At 39.0% G+C, this 22,185-nt stretch overlaps 1 protein-coding gene across 2 annotated transcripts in view; it reads right to left on the reverse strand.

Moving 5' to 3' along the window:
• Positions 1-11,966: 11,966 nt before the first annotated feature.
• The window catches only part of CAAP1 (caspase activity and apoptosis inhibitor 1), a 30,554-nt gene continuing 20,335 nt past the window's right edge, over positions 11,967-22,185 (reverse strand). For both annotated transcript variants that reach the window (XM_088129829.1, XM_007433021.4), the window contains one exon: positions 11,967-12,854. In XM_088129829.1, the coding sequence (XP_087985955.1) occupies positions 12,517-12,854 (338 nt within the window). In that variant the 3' untranslated portion in view covers positions 11,967-12,516. The remainder of the gene's footprint in view (positions 12,855-22,185) is intronic.

Below are 22,185 nucleotides of genomic sequence, written 5' to 3' on the forward strand. Positions count from 1 at the left end.
TTGTCTGTGTGCAGAGCAGCCCGTCTTGCTAAACTAAGGTCCCACTAAAAATATGGAAGGTTAAAATGGAATATAATGGGATGCTATCAACTAAAAGCAACCACACCAGCAACTGAATTCACTTCCAACTGCATTCATCTAACCAAGTTCATGTTTATACTTTCACATCAGGGGTACCCAATGGGAACCCCTAGGTCTACATGGCACCGAGGACCTATGTAGTGGTTCAGGTATTGACCTCGAACTGGAAGATTGTGAGTTGAATTCCTTCCTTAGGCACAGAAGACGGCTGGGTGACTTTGGGCCAGTCGCTCTCTCAACCCTCCTCACATGATTGTTGTTGTGGGGAAAATAGAAGGGTGGAACATTATGTACGCTGTCATGAATTGTATACATAGAGGCAGGATGTAGATGATGAAGATAATGGATTTATGCGCAGTTGAGATCTTTTCCAGGGGAAAAATTGTCATGTGAACTCAAAAGTTATAAAGAGTTAATCTGTGGCAGCCAAACAAGGCAATTTAAATCTAGCTGTCTAATTTACACCCCCAGTTTTGTCATTACTGTATATTCTTGGAACAAGTGAGCGCACTAACTGATTGCTATAAAAATTAAACACACTTGCTTCTAGTTACAAAAATTTAACCCATTGTATAGGAGAGCCTCCCCTATTTTATTTCCATTACCAGATACCTGAGAGAGCCTTCGTAAAATTAAAAATTATGATTGGCTATTTTATTCATACTATGTTACAGCACCTACTTGAAGATGAAAATGCGTGGAACTTTTCAAAAGCAGTTCTAATTTGCTCATTTTTCTCCACAAAACGGAAATTAAATGTCCAGGCTCTTTGACTGACAGCATCTAATTTACACAATAATAAATACAATACATGGGTATTGGCATATTTTTGCTTGATTTACTAAATAATATTTTTGCTCACAATCCATTGTATTACGTGGGAAAAGCGCATTTCAACTTTTAAATGCTGGATATATGTTATGGATTCTGATTGAAGAGATTATGAATCAAATTTTAATCTCTCCTTTCTAAAATGAAACTCCTATTTCATTTAATCCCAGGTTATTTTTAATATGTACTTAATTACATTAATTTCATTATTTTTTTTTTAAGTACCAGTTTTCATCCTGTCTGCTGCAGACATGGTGAAAAGAACAACTATACAAATAACCAGAATGAGTGGGTGATACACAGAGGCAAATGTTTTAACTCCTCAGCTATTGGTTTAAAAAAGTGTCAGACAGAATATGTAATATTCATCTGATAATATTCTGCCAATTACCAATGAATCCTTAGGTTATTCCTAAAATAAGATGCTGGATATAATTAAGGGGAGAAATAGTGGGTCCTGTAGATTTACAACTAATATTAAGCTCACTGACAGCAACTTAAATAAACATTGCACAACATTGGAAAGCAATAGAAATGCCTACACTTTATAGATTGTTGTAGGAAAACAGGACTTCACATTGTTAGCAAATTAACTCTTTTTGTTACAGGAATTGATACAAAACTGGCCATCATTTATAAACTTTGGGAATGTGGATTGTCAGGACAGAACCCAGCCCTTATTTCCCTGTCTTGGCATGATCACCATCTATTTTTCTTCTCATATTTTCTGTATCTTTCCTTTCACTATGTATTTATAATATTTGCTTTAAGATAAAAATGGGTATTGTAAAAATTGTCGGCCATAGAGAACCAAACCCAAGGTGGCATAGCCTTTTGGACTGGGGCAACAGGTTACAAGTGCTGTTAAATAAATAATGTAAATCACCCCCAAACATCTCATGGTATAGACCAGTGTTTCTCAACCTAGGCCACTTTAAGACGTGTAGACTTCAACTCCCAGAATTCCCCAGCCAGCATGGCTGGCTGGGGAATTCTGGGAGTTGAAGTTCACACGTCTTAAAGTGGCCAAGGTTGAGAAACACTGGTAGAGAGGAAAGGACAAGCACATAAGTGAAAACCTTGTCATTCTAGACTGAAGAGACCTGCACAGGAGGTCTCTGTGCTGGTCCTGAAGAAGTCCTAGATTTCTATAACCCACCGTATTGATTTCAGCAACTCAGCCAGTATCTTTCGGTTCAGATGTGGTATAAACCAAATTGCTGTTCCCCTCCATTTTTTTTTTTTTTTTTTTTGGCAATGATGTAGTTCTGCAAAGCTCATGAGCCATTTGTTTCTACCAGGGGAAACTCTTACCTCTCTTCTTCATTTACCTCCTGAGCTTCAGCATCGGCCAGGGTGAAAATGAGAGGGTTCTGTTTGGTTCTGTCTCTTGGGGTGGGGACTAGAAGGCATGCAAAGCACCAAACCACTTCGATTTTTTAAAATTTCTTTCATATGGAATGTGTGTGTGTGTGTTGGGGAAGAGGGGATTTGGGTTATTCCAGTGTGGCAACGTGGTTGGGTTCTAACCATGAATTCTAGTTCCTGCAGCCTAACAAGTATGCATTTTGTATAGAATTTATCACCCCCCTTCCTCCACTACAGCCTCCAACCATAATTAGACAACTTGAGAAAAGCACCTTGTTGCAAACTAGTAAGCTCTCATGTTCCCCTGACAAGTCTCAATAGAATTTTCAGTACAGGAGGAATGACAGTGTGGTGAGCACCAACTTCACCCCATGATTCAAGCTTCTTTTGGAAATCCCTAGGCCAGTGTTGTCCAAACTTGGCCACTTTAAGATGAGTGGACTTCAACTCCCAGAATTCCCCAGTGTGTGAAACAAGCACCACAAATCTCTCTGGGTTAGTCAGAAGTAAAGTTTTATTGGAAGCGTTTGCAAAGGCCGGTGGGCTTCATTGCAAATAAGAAATCACCCCCACATACACACTCTGGCCTAATTATATACATTCCCAATCGCAAGTCCCTCCCCTTTTCCCCATTGGCTAAGGTACTCAGGATGTACAGTCTTTCCGGCTCTATGATTTCTTCCTGGTCCCTCCCACCTCATCCATTGCAAGTCTATGGTAATTTGCTCAAGGTTTCAGCTAATTGCATTATACTGATAAAGACTGCCCCAGGTTAAATTAGTTTTTATTTACATTGTCCCACACAAGGAGACAACTTCCTCTCCATCTGCCACTATTTGATAACCATAACACTTAACACTACTTCCTTATCTCTCACACAACTGCACTCTTAGCATGCTCAAGCTACTATTTCTTTGTCAATAATAACATATTTTACCCATCTCTCACACCAGCCAGCATGAAGTCCACTCATCTTAAAGTGGCCAAGTTTAGACAACACTGGCCTAGGCTATGCATACAACTTCCACTGAAAATATTGCGGGGGGCGGGGGGGATGGTTGGACCAACAATATCAACGGTGCGGTACTGTCAGCCTTGTGAGGTAATCTAGGCAGGAAGCACAACCAGATTAACTAATTCCATTTCATCGTAAGGTTACATGAACAGAATCTTGCAGGTCTGAAAGTACATTTCTCTCCCATCGCCTTTACAGCCCAAGAAACTCTGAGATGTTTGCCATGCCCACATTCCTTCTGCGGGCTAAGCGGCCTGTTATCTAACCATTCCCCTGGCTGTGGCTCTTCCCCCCGTCTCCCAAGGTCATTCCACATACCATTACAGGTACCGATTGAACATTTTTGCAGACTCTTCCTGGTCATCCTGGATTGGTTCATATTTTTCCCTGTATTCTGAGATCAGCAGGTGTAACAGCATTCAGAAAGTCCATTTCAAACTGCTTTGTAGAGCTTATGGAAGTGTCCTGAGTGTTGTCTACGACTTCAGCACTGATGAAGGCAGAATCCTCCACTGTATCTGAGAACAGCAGGCCACGGGGACGCAGAGCAAGTTGTCTGGCACACAACTCTATCTGCAATCTGTCCCTGAGCACCTTATGCCTGAGGCAGCTGTCTCTTTCTGCCTAATAATAGGACAGTCCAAGCCACATGAGAAACAGCACATTTAGCTAGGTCCAGAGGCTCATTAAGTGCACATTGCTACCATTTAAATCCCCAAATAGATAATGGATGCATCTTGCCATTTGCATACCTCCACAGAAATGCATGGGCCAAGGTTATGCACAGCTTGCCATTTCACGTGCTGATGGGACCCATTTTGAACAATTCATGATAGGATAATTAAGTTATTCTAGCCTATCTTTTCTAGAAAGGAGGGACAAAATCTTGGCTTCAAAAGAGAGCAGAAGAACCTATTACAATGAAGAGTAAATAACGCAGCAGATGGAGCGGAGCCTTGAGCAGCGTGAATGGCTCCTTGGGGAAGATCGAAAATGGAGCACTGATCTTTTATGTGGGATTATGCGCTTTAGAAGCATATCCCTGTTTTCATCTGCGAAATCAGAGGCAGCATGTCTCCCAATTCCAGCTTATGGGCTGTGCCTAGGCATCTGGTCAGGTTCTGCAGAAATAGAATGACTTTAATCTGATCCATCACAGGATTTATTTCACTTTTTAGGGGATATATGCATCCCAACTGAGGGATGCAGCCCTGAAACTGACTGCAGTAACCTCTGCACAAAAGATGCTTCCTTGTCCTGAACTTCTTGCATGGCCACTCAAGGCAAACAACAATGGAAACTATTGTTTTCTATGAGCACATTGACCCTATCCTTAATGCCTGGGCCTGCCACTCATCTAATAGAAGAACAAACTAAAGCAAAAGTACCCAGTACCATACCTTCATGTGGTTGGAGCTACTTCTCCCACAATTATTTGCCTTTGCTCACACTGGCCTGAGTTGCTGGGAATTCGTCCAAGTCCTGCTGGTTGTGATGTAAAGCAGTGTGGTACAACTTTGGATCTCTAAATGCTGTTGGAGCCCCAAATGCAGAATTCCTGTTAGTCCTAGCCACTGGCCATATTGTCTAGGGATGTGTGGAGCGGCATTCCAACAACACTGACTCAAAGTTCGGAAGGGCGGGTTGAAGAGGCGTGCAAAACGGAACCCATGAAAAAGAATCTGGAAGAAGGGGAATTGATGCAGAGGCTTGCAGAACACTGCTGATGATTCATAAAAACCTCAGCAGTTCCACAATGAATTTGCTCCTGAACAAGTGGTTGCTTGCAAGGTCTCGAGCACAATGCAAAATCAAGTAATAATTTATTCTTCGATGAATATCTTTAGTTGCCCTGAAGGTATTTATTTAGTTTTCACCATCAATTTATCAGTAATATGCACATACAAGCCCACACCACCTTTGTAGCTATTTGCTAGTTTTAGATTACTGCAATTGAGACGTCAGTGACTTTGATTATTACATGCCAAATGCCAGCTAGAGAAAATCAACTTCAGCTGTGCTGCTGGCTTTGGAATTCTGGGAGTTGTAGTCCCAGCACATCTGAAGGGTGCCACGTGGGGGAAGATGCATCTGAGATCATAACACTGTCATTTTTAGAACCAACATTTTCAAAAGGAACTAGGATGGTGGGAATTCGTCCAAGTCCTGCTTGTGACATCCTAGCAGTCCTTTTACATTTTGCTCTGGACTGCACAACTGCCTTGACCTCCTGCATAGCCTAACAAAAAAATCTATAAATATTTTTATATGAAATTGGCCTTGAAACAACTTACAAATACTTGGCTTAAAAAAAAAAAAAAGCTTTAATGTAACTATCAATATCGAATTACTGGTACAATCTCAGCTAGAAGTAATCTGGAGAAAAAATGCCAGTATAGAGCCAATGGCAGAAACACTAGTAGGGAGAGGTCTGGCAATACTTTGATATCTAACCAAATCTTCATACTTTGAGCTTTGCAGGACTGGAGCAACGAAGAGTGATGTTCTTATTTGAATTTCCTGTTGATTTTTTTGTCTTCCTGACATTCATTCTGTTCAGCCTCTGCTTAATAGACATGCTGTAGTGGAACATCTGAGCCTGCAGGTTAAAAAGCTGGAAATCTCACATTTCCTCTCAAAAAGCACCGTCTTCACATCCTTGTCCTGATTCCTGCTTTGAGTTAGCGGCTTGGTAGTTCCAGCAGCCACCACCTATTTTCCATGAAACCCCTCATCTGGCACTCCCCCTGCCTCCCAGTTATGTGAGATGGGGCTCTCACAACCTGTGCTACCTTTTAAGTGATAAAAGATGAAAATGATTTTTTAAAAAAACCAATTTCTATAATGCAAACTTTTGGTTGCATAACTTAGAAGCATGTGATTAGAGGTTTCAGCTGTTCTTGTCCTCCTTGGTAGGCAGATCAATCTCACTAGAGAGAAGCATCAAACTTTATTTAAAAAGAAGTGGTACAATATAAAAGATACAATATACAAAAGAAAATGCAGTATCCAGGTAGACTACAAGATGACGGTTTCCTACAGATGAATTGCAATTTAATTTACAGATTAGCAGAGGATTATGACTAAATTTAATATCTTCTTGCCCAGCCTGAAGGTAGAATATGAGGCTGAGGTACACACTCAATTTACTAATTTGCACAGAGGAATAAAAATGTTAGACTTCAGCACAGCACAGTTAAAAATAAGCTTAACACAACATTCCTAGTTATGTTTTTATCTCTTTTTTCAGAGATAACAATTTCATGGAACAGATATTCTCTCTGCCTTAATTATTCCTGGACTTCCCATTTCCTGGGAATTCTTATAAATTAACACTGAGACTGCTGAAGCGATAGACAGCATTTTTTTTCTCTCAGCCTATCTATAGCTACTGTTCTTTGTTTAAAAAGACGCCACATTTTTCTATTTCCAGCAAAGAAAGGAAGGCTTGGATAATTTGTCTCAGTAAATGACCCAAAGACATGCCTGACTCAGTGAATGTTGAATAACGAGCATGCATGAGGCTGACAGTCTGCAGAATTGTTAATGTAGGCTGGTATTCACAACACATGTACAAATCTGTGTGTGTAGTGTGCACTTCTGATGTGTGCATTTTTGTACATTTTGTACTGCGCTCATCTTTAAAAAGTATCTTTCCCAAAGAAAATGCATTTGTGCATTTTTTAAAGTATACACATTTTAGTACATACTTTCCCTGAATCTAATCAATTTGGTCCACTTTTTTTGCAGATTATATTGCAACGTTCAAAAGTGATTTGCAGCACCTATTTGTATTCCATGTCGTCCTCTGTAATCAACAGATCTAAATTCAATATGTTCACCCAAAAGTTCTGATGGATCCATTTTTAATTCATTAATATGCCCTCAGGGACACTACAGTATCCCTGGAGAAGAATTCTTCTGTGTAACTAAAGTGTATGCTCCCTCTCCCTAAAAAAACCAATTACAGAAAATAAAGAAATATGAGTTATGCATTAAGAGCAACTAACAGGCAATTGTGGCAGCAGATTTTTTTTTTTAAAAGCATTAATGGTTTAGGTTCCACATCTTCAAACATTTCAATAACAATAAGAGTAATAATAATAATTTGTTAAACTTGTATGCCACCCAACTCTCAATGACTCTGGGCAGCTCAAAGAAATTAAATCAAAGAAATTAAAATAAAATCAATAAAAGATAAGCCTTTCTTATATGCATATCTTCCACCTATCTACTTGCCAGAGTATTTAGCCTTCCTACGAGCCAGAAACAAGATTCATTGATCTAATTAAGCAAAATTCTTAGTAACATTATCTGTCATATATGAACACTGAGAGAAGGACTTCTAAGGATTCCATTCTCATGTGAATTTAGGAGACCTCACATTATGAACTACACTTTCCTTGAAGTGCTATTATTTCCACCCTCATCTTATTCTATAACATCCTTAAAACCATTCTGTTTCAGCAGGTCTCCACACTCTACAATGATTGGGGTATATCATTTATGATGTGCATTGTTTTTTATGGTTAAGATAGTCTGGTTTTGGTTTGTTCCAAAGTCACTCAGATGCTGCAAACAAATATTCGGGATCAGGATCATATGTTGCTGATCATCATAAAACACCCCTAATTTATTTTAATTTGCTTCACTAGTATATAACTAGTTTTATATCCCTATTATTGTCAACACCTGAGGATGACTCTTTCAGTAGAATCAGTCCTACTTTATTTTTAAGAAACGTCAGTAAAAAATGAGGTAAGATCAGGGTCCAGTGGTTAAATATTTGAGTGATTTGTTCTAGAGGTAGTTTAGGTTCTGGTTTTTTTTCCCCCTACATTATTGTTGACAACATCACCTCATCAGTTTTATTTTTTGTATGGGGGCATCCCTCTTTATTATTCCTGGCTGGGTTTCCAAGATTTGAGAGATTTTGATTAATTTAACCTACAGTGGAAAAAAAGTTTAAGAATTCCTGTATAAAGTTTTAAAGATACATTTGTTATGCATTTTTCCCAACTAGTGTGAACGACCATCAGCCAAAAAGTACGCACGCAGAGATGGGCACTTCAAGTGCCGCTTTATCAGCATAAAACTGCTAATCTATTTAAATGACTGCATTTCTTGGATATATTTACTTATACTCCCAACTGAACAAAGTGTGGCTTATTTTCCAGGAAATATGCCCAAAGCTAGTTTGTTTTCACATTTAATGATAGAGCATATTATTGTAATTGCACATTTGAGATAAGAACCTAAGAATAGGCCTGCTGATCAGCCAATGTCTGCTGTGGTCCAGAATTTCATTTTTCACAGTGGCTAAGCAGATGTGTCTGAATTGTTGATCAACAGGGGGTGGAGACATACTTCCCTCCACTGTTATTGCCCTGAAACTAGTATTTGGAGGCATACTGCCCCCAACCTGGAAGTAACCCTGAATCTCAAGAGTAATAGTCCTTGATAGACCTGTCCTCCATGAACGTACTGATCTTCTTTTATAGCAATCCTTAGTGGCCACATTTCCTGATAATGAATTCCACAAGTTAATTTTGCACTGGGTGAAGAAGTGCTTTCTTTTGTCTGCTCTCAATCTCCTCCAAATCACTCCATGGATGATGTTGAGAGGAGGAAAAAACTGTCCATTTTCACCACAGCATGTATTATTTTATGCATCTCAACCATGTTCCCCCTCAGTTGACTGTTTCCTAAGCTAAAGAGTCCCAAACATTCTAGCTTTTTCTCACTGAAGAAGGTTGAGCCCCCAAGCATATTGATTGCCCTCTTCTGTACTTTTTTCCACTCCTTTTTTGCAAATGTGGCATCTGAGAACAGTACACAGTATTTGAGATGCAATGTACCATCGTTTTGTGTGAAGGCGTGACAATTTTCTTTTTACCCCTTTTCTAGAGACCACTACCATGGAATTTACCTTTTTCCCAGCCGCCATACATAGAGTAGACATGTTCATTGTGCCATCCATTGTAACCCTAAAATCTTTTTCCAGGTTGGTAAAGAGACAGCTCAGACCTCATCATGTGTGTGTGTGTGTGTGTGTGTAACTTCATACTTACTTCAGTTGAACTGTGTTTGCCATTTGGTAACCATTCACCCAATTTAAAGAGATCCTTCTGGAGCTCTGCTCACACACTTTTGGTTTTTACCATCTTGAATAGTTTAGTATCATCTGCAAATTTGATCAGTTCTCTGCTTTCCCAAGTCAAGATGCACAGCATATAACTTTAAAATGTATACGATGTGTGACATATAATTTTCATTTAATTGAATAGGAGCCAATCTGGTTCCAATACTCTTTAAAATGCAGACATATACATACACAGAGTGATGGTGGTGCTGGAGTGAAAAAAGCAATTTGTTTCCTCATAGCAACGCAATATAAAAAATATGAAGCACTCTGAGCTAGGAGGAAAAAGTTGCCTATTCACTGTATTTTTTTAGACACCAGTGATTCTAAACATGACTTTTTTAAAACAACCAAGTCATGAATTATTGTTTAATATATATTTGCATAACCTAAAAAGAAAATGCTGTAATAAAAGTACTTAACAATAACAAGGTTTAAGGCTTGAATATTTAGATGGTTCATTAAAAAACCTTTCATAAATCAGGTGATTAAGTACAAAAATGTTGATACTGAGCAAGCACAAAATCAAATAGTTCTAAAGTCATAGTACATAGTGTATTTCTATCTGAAAAACTATTTGAATTGTGTGGTTTTCAAATTTTTAATGAATACATTGTTTTCTGATCAAGTATTACATGAAAACAAATATATACCAATTTTATATTTCCAAAACTGATAAAAAACATAATTCTAATGCACTCTAGGAAACCATTCCAATCACATCTGCCTATGCAATCCCTTACTATCATTCACAATGACTAGCTAAGATTTCCCAGTCAGAGGTTACTATCTCTTAAATTTCAAATGTTGAAACAAACCTTACATAAAACTATTGTCCATAAACGTGCCTTGTAAATGTCCCAGGCTCATTTGGCTCCCTGACCACTTCTGGAAACCAAAGCCAGGACTTGCTGTAATGCCAGAGGGTCAATTCCTATTCATGCTCCTCTTCCAGATTTCTCCCTCAGTCACCTACCCTATACACTCTAGGAGAGAAATAAACCCATTTTCTTTTCTCAAGCCAGCTTTGTCTCTTTAGTTCAGTTAATAATGCTCAGCTGACTTCTCTTCTCTATTTTTCCTTGTAAGCAAACCATCCGGGCTTAAAAAGGTGGAAGAATAAAGGGTGCAATGTAAAATGGGTACTTCCTGTATTTATTCAGCTATCATTGACCAGTCTGCCTCCATTCCTCCTCTGTTTTGCAGCAGCACAGTGCAAGTATCCACACTGAACTCAGTGTACTTCCATAAGGGCAGACCAGCAACAAGATCCTGCAAAGCCATGTTCCATGTCCTGCCCTGCTCCAATTTGGATCCCCCACTCCATCCAAAAAGCTTTACTGGAAAAAAGAAATCCTGGGTATGCATGTTAATGAGCCAATTTATTGCTAGTCACTTGTACATGTTGATTTTTCCACCTGTTTTTTCAAAATGGCAGATGTTAGTGGGCTACATGCCCTGAACAAGGAACTATAAAGCAGTTTGCAAGTTTACTTTCAAACAAAACCTCTTTTTTAACATTTCACAGCTTGTATTACTCTGCTGTATACTTCATGACAGCCAAATATTTCAGAAATAAACACAACTCTCTCTATACTAGGTATAAATGTCTAATTTGGCTTTGCCAAACAGAAGCTCCAAAACATTACTGATAATGAAAGAACAGAAAAGCACCTCACAGGTCAAGAAATTAAGTACTTCTGCCCCACTTGTTACAGCTATCAGGTGCCTCTGTAGCATCTTACTTTGAGTTTCAAATTTTGCTTTAATATTGTATAATCAATAAAATATTGATTATACAATCTAAGCTATGCTCAAATATTCATGTTTAACTATGCAACTCATATTCTGGAATAAAGTTCCTTACAGGTAGTCCTCGGGTTACAACAGCAATTGGGACCAGGATTGCCATTGCTAAACGAAGCAGAGGTAAAGCGTGACATCACATGACCACATCACTTAATGATGGCAACCCCGGTAGTCCTGGTCGCTGTTGTAACTTGAGGACTGTGAAGGTCATTAAGCGGGAAGAGGTGGAAATCCCAGGCAAGAATCATTTGGGGGGGGGTAGGGGATACTGTGGGCAGGCACTGGGGAGTGTGGGCCGGCTAGACCCACGGGCGGGCACTAGGGAGCTCAAGTGAGCAGGGGAGTACTATGGAGTATGAAATCCCTGGGATCTCGTACTCCACAGTGCAGCTACTCGGGAGAAAAAGTGGCAGGAATGTCTTGCGAAATGACTTGTGATCTTCCCTGCCAGCGCTTGTGAGAAGCCAGCAAGGAAGGTTGCAAATGGCGATCATGTGACTGCAGCTCACTGCAATGTTGTAAATGCGAGCCAGGCGCCCAAGCACTTGGATTGTGATCACATGACTGCAGGGACATTGCAACAGCCGCAACTTCATGGACCAGTCATAAGTCCCCCTCATTCAGCACTGTTGTAATTTTGAACAGTCACTGAACGAGTGGTCGTTAGTTGAGGACTACCTGAATAGAATATAAGATACACACAGATCACCAAGGTCACAATTAAAAGAGACAGGAACTAAATTTTATTTCAAACCACAGAATTATGAACATCTGTCGCTGGCACCAAAGCAATCACAAAGCATCACAAATGATGATGCAAGAGATTCTGGAATCCTGTCTTCCATAACTCTCTTCTCTAACGTGTGTGCCTCTGTTTTTTCCTTCCCTGCAGTTACAGCTGTTAAAGCTTCAACCCCTGAAAGCTAGAGCTAACCCTGTGATTATTCTAGTCTGTAAAGCAACAGGGCTTAGCTGCATCCATACTGCCTCTGACTGTTTTCCAATTCATGTTGGGAAATAATCTAACTTAAAGTGGGAAAAAGGACAGCTGGAAAAAACAGCATCAAACCAATCTGTTTGCATAAGTCACAGAAGCGGACTGATGGCCCTGATAAACTGCTGCCAACTATTTCAGCTATGAGCTAGAATACACAAAGGGCTTGAATGAGGAATGTCAAAACTAGTCCAAATATACTGTAGCATGGAAGGAAGCTGACCCTACATTCATCAGAGCAAATACAACTATCTAGCAAATGAAATAGCCCTGTGGCTATTTTTTTACATCTCCAGCTTTCATAAGGGCCTTAATAGCCCTCGCTCGCATCTCAAGCTCCAGGAGCTCCAGCTGCTGTGCTGATGGCTGAACATCATCTGTTGGAGGAACTGCTAAAGCTGCTGCCTTGGAATCCTTTGGGGAGGATTCAGCAAGCCCCAGGATTTCATTTACACTTTTCTCAATGTCTTTCTGAAGGTCATCTATCTGGCCATCTCCACTTCCAACTGTCCGTTCTGGCACATCTGGATTATCTTCTTCATGGCATGGTCCTTCAATGTCGCTGTCATATGCGTCTGCATTGATGCTGAGAATATCACTATCTTCTCCTTTGCCTGTAGCACAAAATTAACAGAATTCAGAAGCCTCACCAAAAAGGAAGAGCTGCTTTTCACCTTGCAGTTGCTCCTGCACACAAATACTCCCTTGCACAGATTTAAAGTATAGGAAAGGTCATCTATAAATTAAAAACAACAGTTTCTCTCTTTCCAGCCCTCTCCCAACCTTAAGACTGATTTAATTTAGACGAGTTTTAATGCATTTTTATTCCAATTTAGAAGAACATGCAGTAGTCCAAAGCAGCAGTGCTTGGAAAATTTATTCCATCGTATGGAATTGCATGATCTATTTTCCTAATTAAAATGTCATAAGGTTTTATATCATAAGGTCGCGTCTGCATTTCAAAATGAAAGTTGATGTGGGAAGCCTCTGGGACTGACTACTGTTTATTATTTTAGAAGTAAATTTAATTCCTAAAGTGCAGTTTAAAAGTACTCCTAAAATTACTTTATACATTGTAACAAAAATATGAGAATGGTAATCAGTATAGCAATACACTTATTAGACATGTCTATGCAAATACTTTCAATGATTTAAAATTTAGGTTTCCTTCAGAACAATTATGGCATTATTTGCTTAATTATGTTTGATGGCAACAAGAGGCTTGATAAGGGCCAATAAACTGAGCCTGAATCTTTGTAAGGCAGAGGTGTTGTTGATGGCCAGATCTCTCATTCTAAAAGAAGCATACTAAAGATTTGCTACTGGATGTTCATAAGGCCTTTGCACCTTGCTCCTACAAATGCCTATTTTCATGTCCTAATCTTCAGATAACCTGTCCATAGTGATCCATGGTGTGATAATGCATAGATTACTGTAAAATGCAACTATTTTTGGATGGTCCAAAGGCATTAGGTAATACAGAACTATATTATACCTATTCTTGGTTACCTGTACCAGCCAGTTATTGATGTGGATTTACAAAGCCTTAAACAGCATAGTGCCAAATAATTCATTGGAAAGTCTCTCTCCTCTGATATATTTACAGAGACAGCCTTCCTGTGGTGCTGACAGTGATTGCATATGTTCCTGATTTTGTTCTATAGTTTTAATATCTTAATGTTTTACAGTTCATATTTTAATTGTAAACTGATTTTTGACCGATATACAAATGTAAAAAACAGCAATGTGGGCTTGGGTCCAATATGAGCATGCATCAAGGCTCAGAAATTTTTAAAAGTGTTTTCTATAAATACTAGAGTCCCATTTTATAACTCAGCCTTCTCCAATATAGTGCTTTCTGTTGGGTAGGAATTCTGGGAGTTCTAATACTTCTTGAGGACACCTGTTTGGGCAAATCTGTTTATTATACTGCTGCTGACACTTCCATCAGGTTTAAGAATAATGCAACAAGATAAGCTGTTGTACTAGAAATGCAAGTCCCAAATTCCCTTGGATGTACAAAACCAGCTGTAATGATCTTTTAATCTAGAGCAGTGTTTCTCAATGTTGGGAACTTTAAGATGTGTGGACTTCAACTCCCAGAATTCCCTAGTCAGCAGCTAAAGTCCACACATCTTAAAGTTGCCAATATTGAGAAACACTGATCTAGAGTATGGATTTTAGGAAAGTTTAACAGATGTGTACAATATAGAGAGTAAGAATTCTGACATTGCAATGCTTTGATAGTAAAAGGAAATGTATATTTATTTGACATTCAGTCATCAGGCACAATGAATGTGCAATCATTTATACTCGGAAGTCATGTATTTACTATTTTATTGGTAGACATGACATTGTTTTCACTGACCCCAAAGCAACTTAACCCAACAAAACAGTACAATGACAGGTTGCATAAGCAGAACAATACAGAGAGAAAGAGAGAATATATGTTCTACTGGATCAAGGCAAAGGCCCAATTAATTCAGCATTATCAGTATCATCTATGGCAAGCCAGATGTCCTTGGGAGGCTACTTTCTATATATTTTTCTTAACCACTTTTAAATTATTTTCTGTATTTTTCCAACACAGATATTTCCTGGTGACTTTCCACTCAAGTACTAACCAGATCCAAGCTGGCTTAGCTTTTCTCAATGCACCACCTTTGATTAGGTGTGGCCACCTGCTCAACTTGGTCAAATAACAGATGATGAATTCATTACCAGTCAACAGTACTTAACAGAACTGGCAAAATAATGATGTCAGGGTCAATGTACCTTCATTGACCTACTTCCCCAAATTAGAGGCTGCTATCACTTATCAAGAAAGGAGCAGGACTTTTATGTACCTAGGGGTACATAGATCTGTATGGGGCACTGAATCGCCACAATGCCAATTCTCAAGAATGATTCCATGGGGTATAAAAACTTTTTAAAACCTTTAATTGCGGAGTCATTTGATAGAGAATTTAGGTCTGCAGGTACAAGGGGCAAGCCTCACAGCATAGTAATTATATCCTATTCTCTTTTTGGTATAAACTATAGTTATGTTTCAACAGGAGAACTAGCAGCCATCCATGTCAAAGGTCACTGCCAAGTATTGTGCTTGATTTCATCTTCCTTCCTGCAGGAACCAGTATATATTTATTCCAAATACAACTGTCTCAAAAAATGGCTGTGACAATCTGGACTCTGATCTAGAAATCTGAAAATTAATTTAACTCTTCTACAAAGTAATAGAATTATTGTATTTGCTTTTGTAATTAACATATATAGCAAAGTTACTGATCATTATTAGAACAAAAATACCTTAAAATTTAAATCCTTGACCATTATTTAATCAATTTATTTCTAATCCTATTCACAGATTAAATTTGAAGAAAACATGGGAAATCCTAATGGTTGGTAGTAGAAATGGGCTTTGCTCTACACCAGTCCAGTGAAGCGACTCTTCCATGCATTTTGAGTGAATGATGCAGGCATCAGAGATTTATCATTAGTACCATACATTGTTCCCTAACCATTAATGGAAGAATTTCATCTGGGATATCAGCACCTATCTAGGCACTGCAAAAACATTCTCACAAGCAGTGTATAGAAATATTTTGTAAGATGGAGGGAGGAATCTTTAAGGGAAAATATAGCACGATGAGGCAGAGAGGTGAGAAAAATAAAAAGAACGTGCATGTGAATGCATGAACTTGGGAATTAACGATCCCAATCTCAATAATCAGATTGAGAATCCCAGATATATCTAATCAGACTTTATTGGGACAAGTAACAAATTCTTGGAATCAAATGTTTGGCATTACTGGGCTCTTCTCAAATTACTAGGGTAATGCAATTTGAAGATTGCTTGTCATTTTTATGTCAAATAAGGAATGCCTGCTGAGCACTTCATTTTTTTCAACACGTGCTAGTCTCTGCTCATCATCACAGTTTCAGAAAACAAAGATTCTAAAAGAGTGTTGCTGCCCTGCTACCTATTTCAGTGTTTGGCAATAATAGTATACTGCACCACTGAGTTAGCTATATGAATACTTTTTTTTGGAAACGGGACAGAAAAATAAAAACTTTTTCACACACACAGAAGTCAATATTCTGCACTTGATCTTTATACCAACTAGTTTCCGCTCACATCAAAGTCTGTCCAAAGACTGAGCAGCAGAATACATAGTACTGAAATTAATCTACAGCAGTTCCAAGCAACTTAAAGCAAGACTATTTTTTTCCTCTCAAGTCAAAAGTAGGGTGAGAAAGGCTTTAAAAAACCATTCTGGTTTTAAATCTTTTCTGAAAGAAATGCCATAACTTTCATTGTGTGTGTATGTGTGTCTGGGTCTTGTGTTTATGAGCTAGGAAGAAAATCTTTAGAAAAACATATTTTCTTTGACTTTTTATGATATAACTGGTATCTGGAGGGAGAAAAAAATCAATACTGAACACTAAGAGAAATGTATAATAAATGCTCTTCCCCATAAAGTAGGAAGTAGCTTTTCTTAAAGAAACTGGAAAGTAAAACATTCCACAAGTAATTTTACAGATATTAGAAATATAGGTAAATAGACAGCTGTAGCATATAAACAATATTATGATTCCATCAGTAATATCAAAATAGCCAAAACCAAAAGAACCCTGCCCAGTTATGCCTATTCAAATGCACCGAGTTCTATTTGCAAGTCCTGATTTCAGAAAATCTAAGTTTAGGGCTAAATTTTTGTCAAACTATTAGTGAGTGCCAGATTCTTTCAGAAAGGTATACCTTTCTGATATATTTATTATATACCAGACAACCTGTGGCCCACTGGGTCATCGTTTCAGAGATATTTCCTTATCTAAACAAAGAAAAAGAATGACCGAGGGCCGAAAAGCAGTGGGAGTGTGAGCAACTTGCAACTTGCTGCCGGCTTCCCCATTGACTCTGCTTGTGGGAAACTGGCAGGGAGTGTCAGAAATCTTCCTCCCTTCCCCCTCCCTTTTCCTTCGTTCCATCCTCCCTCCCTCCCTCCCTCCTTCCTTTCCACATATAATATAGGCTTGTGCCATTGTCCTCCCCTCACAACCCTCAGGAGAGCCCCTGTGAAGCCTCCTCTTCCTCCTCAACTGACCTGCAGAACTGCCTGCCACTTTGCTGGGAGGAGGTGGAACAAAGGGAGCGGTGGACCATGAGGAATACTGCACCCCATTCCCTATTCCAGCATGTCAAGGGCCCCCTCTCTCAAGGGAGGAAGATGGCTCACCTGTTGATGGCCCATGCCCCCCAGCCAGCCCTGTCTCGCCAGCAGGCATCCAAGTCACTCCCTTGTCCTTTTCTCAACACCCACCGCTGTTAAGGGATTTCAAATTTCGGCCTCATTTCCAAAGCAGCCAATCGCCACTTGCCTGTCGGGCCTTGCCACCAGCCGATTGGGCGCAGGGGACAGGGAGGCCAGAAAGAGGTCAGGGATACGCCCATGATGATCATGTGACCTGGGCTGACCACAGTGGCACAGCAGCATAGCAGTGCTGAAGCAGCCACAAATTTCCCAAATTTCAATCCCACGGGAGTCATGGGCCCTAGATTTTGGACACATTCTGTAAGTTAGCCCATATGAGGCACCTTGGTTCAAAAATTGTTGCCCTATGACACACTGTTTCACCCAGTTGAAAGTTACAGACATGGGAGTTTTAGTAATATACAGATGTCAGATTTAGCAAAACCAGGAAAATCGGATGAACAGAATGTTAGGCCACCACATTAAATTCATTACATCTAAATTGGATAAAGAACATTTGCAACCTAGGAAATATAGCTATGATTGTGATTTCCCTTTTCCTAGTTATATCTGATTATGTGCCATCAAGTAGTTATCATCCCTTAGCAGCCACACAGATAGATTTTCTCCAGGGTGATCTCTTCCCAATCTGGCCCCTTCAAGTCTTCCAAAGATGAACTCGTTGTCCATATGCCTTACTGCTGGATATTATCTTCTTTTCTTTCCTTTCACCTTTCCCAGCATTATAGACTTTTCCAGAGAACTAGGGTTTCAGATAATATGTCCAAAGTTTGAGCCTGGTCATTTGTGCCTTGAGTGATAACTCTGGGTTGATTTGTTTGATGATCCATTTGTTTATTTTCTTGGCTATCTACGGTATTCTCCAACACCAAAGTTCAAAACCATCAATCCTTTCTATCCTGCTCCTTCAAAGTCTAGCTTTCATCTCAATACAGTATTACATGTAAAACCACTGCTTGCATGATTCTGATCCTTGTAGGTATACATACCCCAGCATATTAATATCTTTTTCAAGGCCTTCACTGCTACTCTACTAGTCTGTGGCATATTTCTTAACTGTTGGTTCTTTTCGTATTGATATCTGCTCTAAAAGGCATAAGTTATCCACCACTTCAGTATCTTCATTGTCAATTCTAAGACTGGTTGCTCTACCTGTTGTCATTAGTTTGGTCTTTTTTATATTTAATCTTAGTCTCTCTTTTTTTTTTACTGTGCATAACACACAGTCACAAGTTACACTTAACAATAACAACTTTATCACATGACTCATATAGCCATAATATTGTTGTACAGATAATGAGATGAACTTCTTTCCCATAAGAAAATCCTGACAACCTATACTGATTCTTATTCTGTTGTTTACCATATTTCTGTAGATATTCCATCAATTCCTATAACCTTCTGACTTGGTAATGTTCAGAGTGTTCAACTAACTTGATCTTCTAGCATTAGAAGTTCTTGTAAGTATCTTATCTTCTAAGGTATCTTGGATGTTGACAACTCTACTGTACAGAATTTCAATAGACTTCTTCCATCTTTGTTCGATCTTCTTTGAATCTGTCCACTGGCATCTTTTAGCATACCAATTCGAGGCTGGAATCTCCTTCTGAGTTCAGAGATCTTTTGGAAGACTTTCCTTGCTCTTCTATCTCCATTTCCATCTTCAATGTCTTTACAAATATTGTAATACTGTGTCTTGTCTCTTCTAACAGCTGTCTGAAATTCTTTAAGTTTCTTCCTGAGAAACTTTATCTTTCTTGGCTTTAGCTTCTCTTCTCTTCTTGGCAACCTCCACAGTTTGTTCTGAGAACCAATTTGTTTTCTTCTGTTTCTTGATCTTCTGCAGTCTCTTTTCACATTCATTCTTAACACTTTAAGTTCAGTCCACAGTTGGAAGACCCTGAGCTTGTTTGGAAGTTCAAGCAGGGAAGCAGAGCTACCATATACCCTTGACTGAAGATCGGTGCACTCCTTCTATCTGGGATGGTCGTCCCCTTCCACTGAGTGCACAGCTTCTGGAGGGATGCACATGGAGTGATGAGGGAGGAAGGAGACACCCGGCTAGCCAGCCAGATCTGCCAAATAAACCCTGGCAATCAATGGGGTGACAGATGTCGCAGCCAGACTGCCCTCACATCCAGTTCTTCTGATTCCTAATCAATGAGGTTCAGGACTTCAAAGCGATTCCTGATGTTCTCCTTGAAAATGGTGGGTATATGCTCAAGATTATATCATGGAAACCTGGTAAGCTTTCTTCTTCCACTTTAGCTTAACTTGGAACTTGCACATTAACAATTTGTGATCTGTTCCGCTGTTGGCCCTCAGTCATGATTTTGCTGTTATAACTGAGCTCTTCCACCTCCTTCTACCAATTATATAATCGATTTGATTTCTGCATATTCCATCTGATGGCATTGTTTTGTTTGTTTGGAGACCGTATTAGCAATGAATAAATCATTGGATTGGCAGAAATTAATAAGTCGTTCTCCTGCTTAATTCTGGTTTCCTAGGCCATACAGTCCTATATTTTCTTCCTTAATTATTTCCAACTTTGACATTCCAGTCTCCATTCACAGGCAGCACATCTTGTTAGCATGTTAGGGTGATTTGAAATTGAACTTGATCATAAAATTCATCAACCTCCTTCTCTTTTACATCAGTGGTTAGAGCATAAACTTGAAAATCGCCATATTAAACGGTTGTCCATGAAGTCTAATTGATAGTATTTGGTCACTGATTGCACTGTAGCCAAGCTATACCTCTCCTAACTATGAAAGCAATGGTTTTCCTTTCTCATGTCCTGAGTAGTAAATAGCGTGATCTTCTGACTCAAAGTGTCCAATCCCAATCTTTCTCAATTCGCTGATGCCTAAGATGTAAATTTGTAGTAATTTTATTTTGCCTTTCACTGTGTTGGGCTTTCCCATGTTCATGTTTCTTACGTTCCATATTCCCACTGTAATCCCCTTTTTGCAGCTTTGGATTTTCTTTTCCTGCATGGCAACATCAGCAACTAGACATCCTGAAGGCTTTAATCTAGCCACATCATAAACACCATTAGTACTCTGAAGGACTCTCAGCTCTTCCTCAATAGCATGTTCAGTGCCATCCAACCTGAGGGGCTCATCATCTGGCGCTATAACATCAATCACTTTATCTTGTCCATCGTGCGTGTGTGTGGGGGGGAGTTTTGGTAAAATACAGGAGTGGTTTACCATTGCCTTCTCCTGCACAATATGAAATTATGCTTTTGCCACTGTCACTACAGGGATCTTCAGTATCTTCCTATACTGCTGCTGTCCAATATAGCTGCCTGCTTGCTTTAGCTGGGCAGCTGGGATGACCTTCACGCTTTGGGTGACCCTCTTAGGATTATATACTCTTGATAAATACTCCCAACATTCTTTGCTCATCCTTCTCATGAATTGCCATGATGGGGCAGCACAGCAGGACAAGCAGGGTATGGGGGTGAATTATATCTACTACAGTTATAAAACTATCGTTCAAAGTCAGTAATTTGAAACTTCTGCAAAATATATCCATCAATATTGCCTTCTGAGGAACAGTCAAAATTATCATCAAATATTCAACTTGAACCTACAAGATGTAATATTTAATTTTCTAATACCTAAAAAAAGCAACCAAACACCATACTGCAAGAAATAAATGAGAAGTGTGAAAGACCAAATGAAATGGGAATCAATAGGATTAAGGAATGGAAATTCTTTTGTCTTGCTTCAGGGTAGTAGTCCATATTTACCTAATACATTGTTCAACTAAACAGAAGCTCTTCAGTAAGAGATCACATTCCCTACTGAATAAGCCTAGTTCAAAGATCAGAAGTTATGTTTCAGCATACTCATCTCTTTTTGTCAACGGCCAACTGTTCCAAGTGAAAGAAGAACTGACCTGAGGGAATGAGGCAAAAGTATTTTTTAGAGAAATCATTTATCCTTTTCCTCAAGAATGAAAAGCTACCTGAACCTTAAGAAAGCATTATCAGCCTGGGTTTTTTCTTCAGTGCTGGAAATCTCCATAGATGTATGCTGCACAATAATGACACAGTTGTACTGACCTAAGAAATGTTTAATTAGCTGAACTGCTTTATTCTCCTTTTTTACAGCTGTAATTTTACATAGTAATAAAAGTCTCTGGTGGCATTTTTCTCATTATCTTTCTCATTTTATCAAAATGAGAACCTGTATTTATATTCTCAACTACAATTGTGAAATTTATTTCCAGGTTCTTAATTTCTCTTTCTTAACCACTTTTTACTTATTTTTGCTTACCTCTTGGCTTTTGCATTTTTCATCTTCAGCATCACAGGCTCCAGTGTAGAATAAGAACAGTTACTAAGTTTTACCATTTTATGCTTGCACATTCTCCAAAGCTCCTTAAAACCTAACATCCTGACTAGCACTGTTGTCATTGCCTAAAGCCATCATGAAACGGTGGCTGATAAAGTCATAAAAAGGACAAAGAAGTAATCACCTGCAAGAAGTCATCAATTCCCCCTGATAGCAGAAAAGAAAGAGAACAAATCTGCAGGAAACATGTCAATTCAAAGGTCATACTAGAGAGTGCAAAAAGCAGTATTTAAACTATTCTCTGGAAAGTCACAGCATCTTACTAAATCTTGGTTGCCTCATAATTCTGTTCTATTCAAGTCAAT

Source organism: Python bivittatus, unplaced genomic scaffold (genome assembly GCF_059951505.1).
Source record: "Python bivittatus isolate LINGU-HERP-01145 unplaced genomic scaffold, Pbiv_v1 ctg000850_np1212, whole genome shotgun sequence".
NCBI classification, from domain to species: domain Eukaryota; kingdom Metazoa; phylum Chordata; class Lepidosauria; order Squamata; family Pythonidae; genus Python; species Python bivittatus.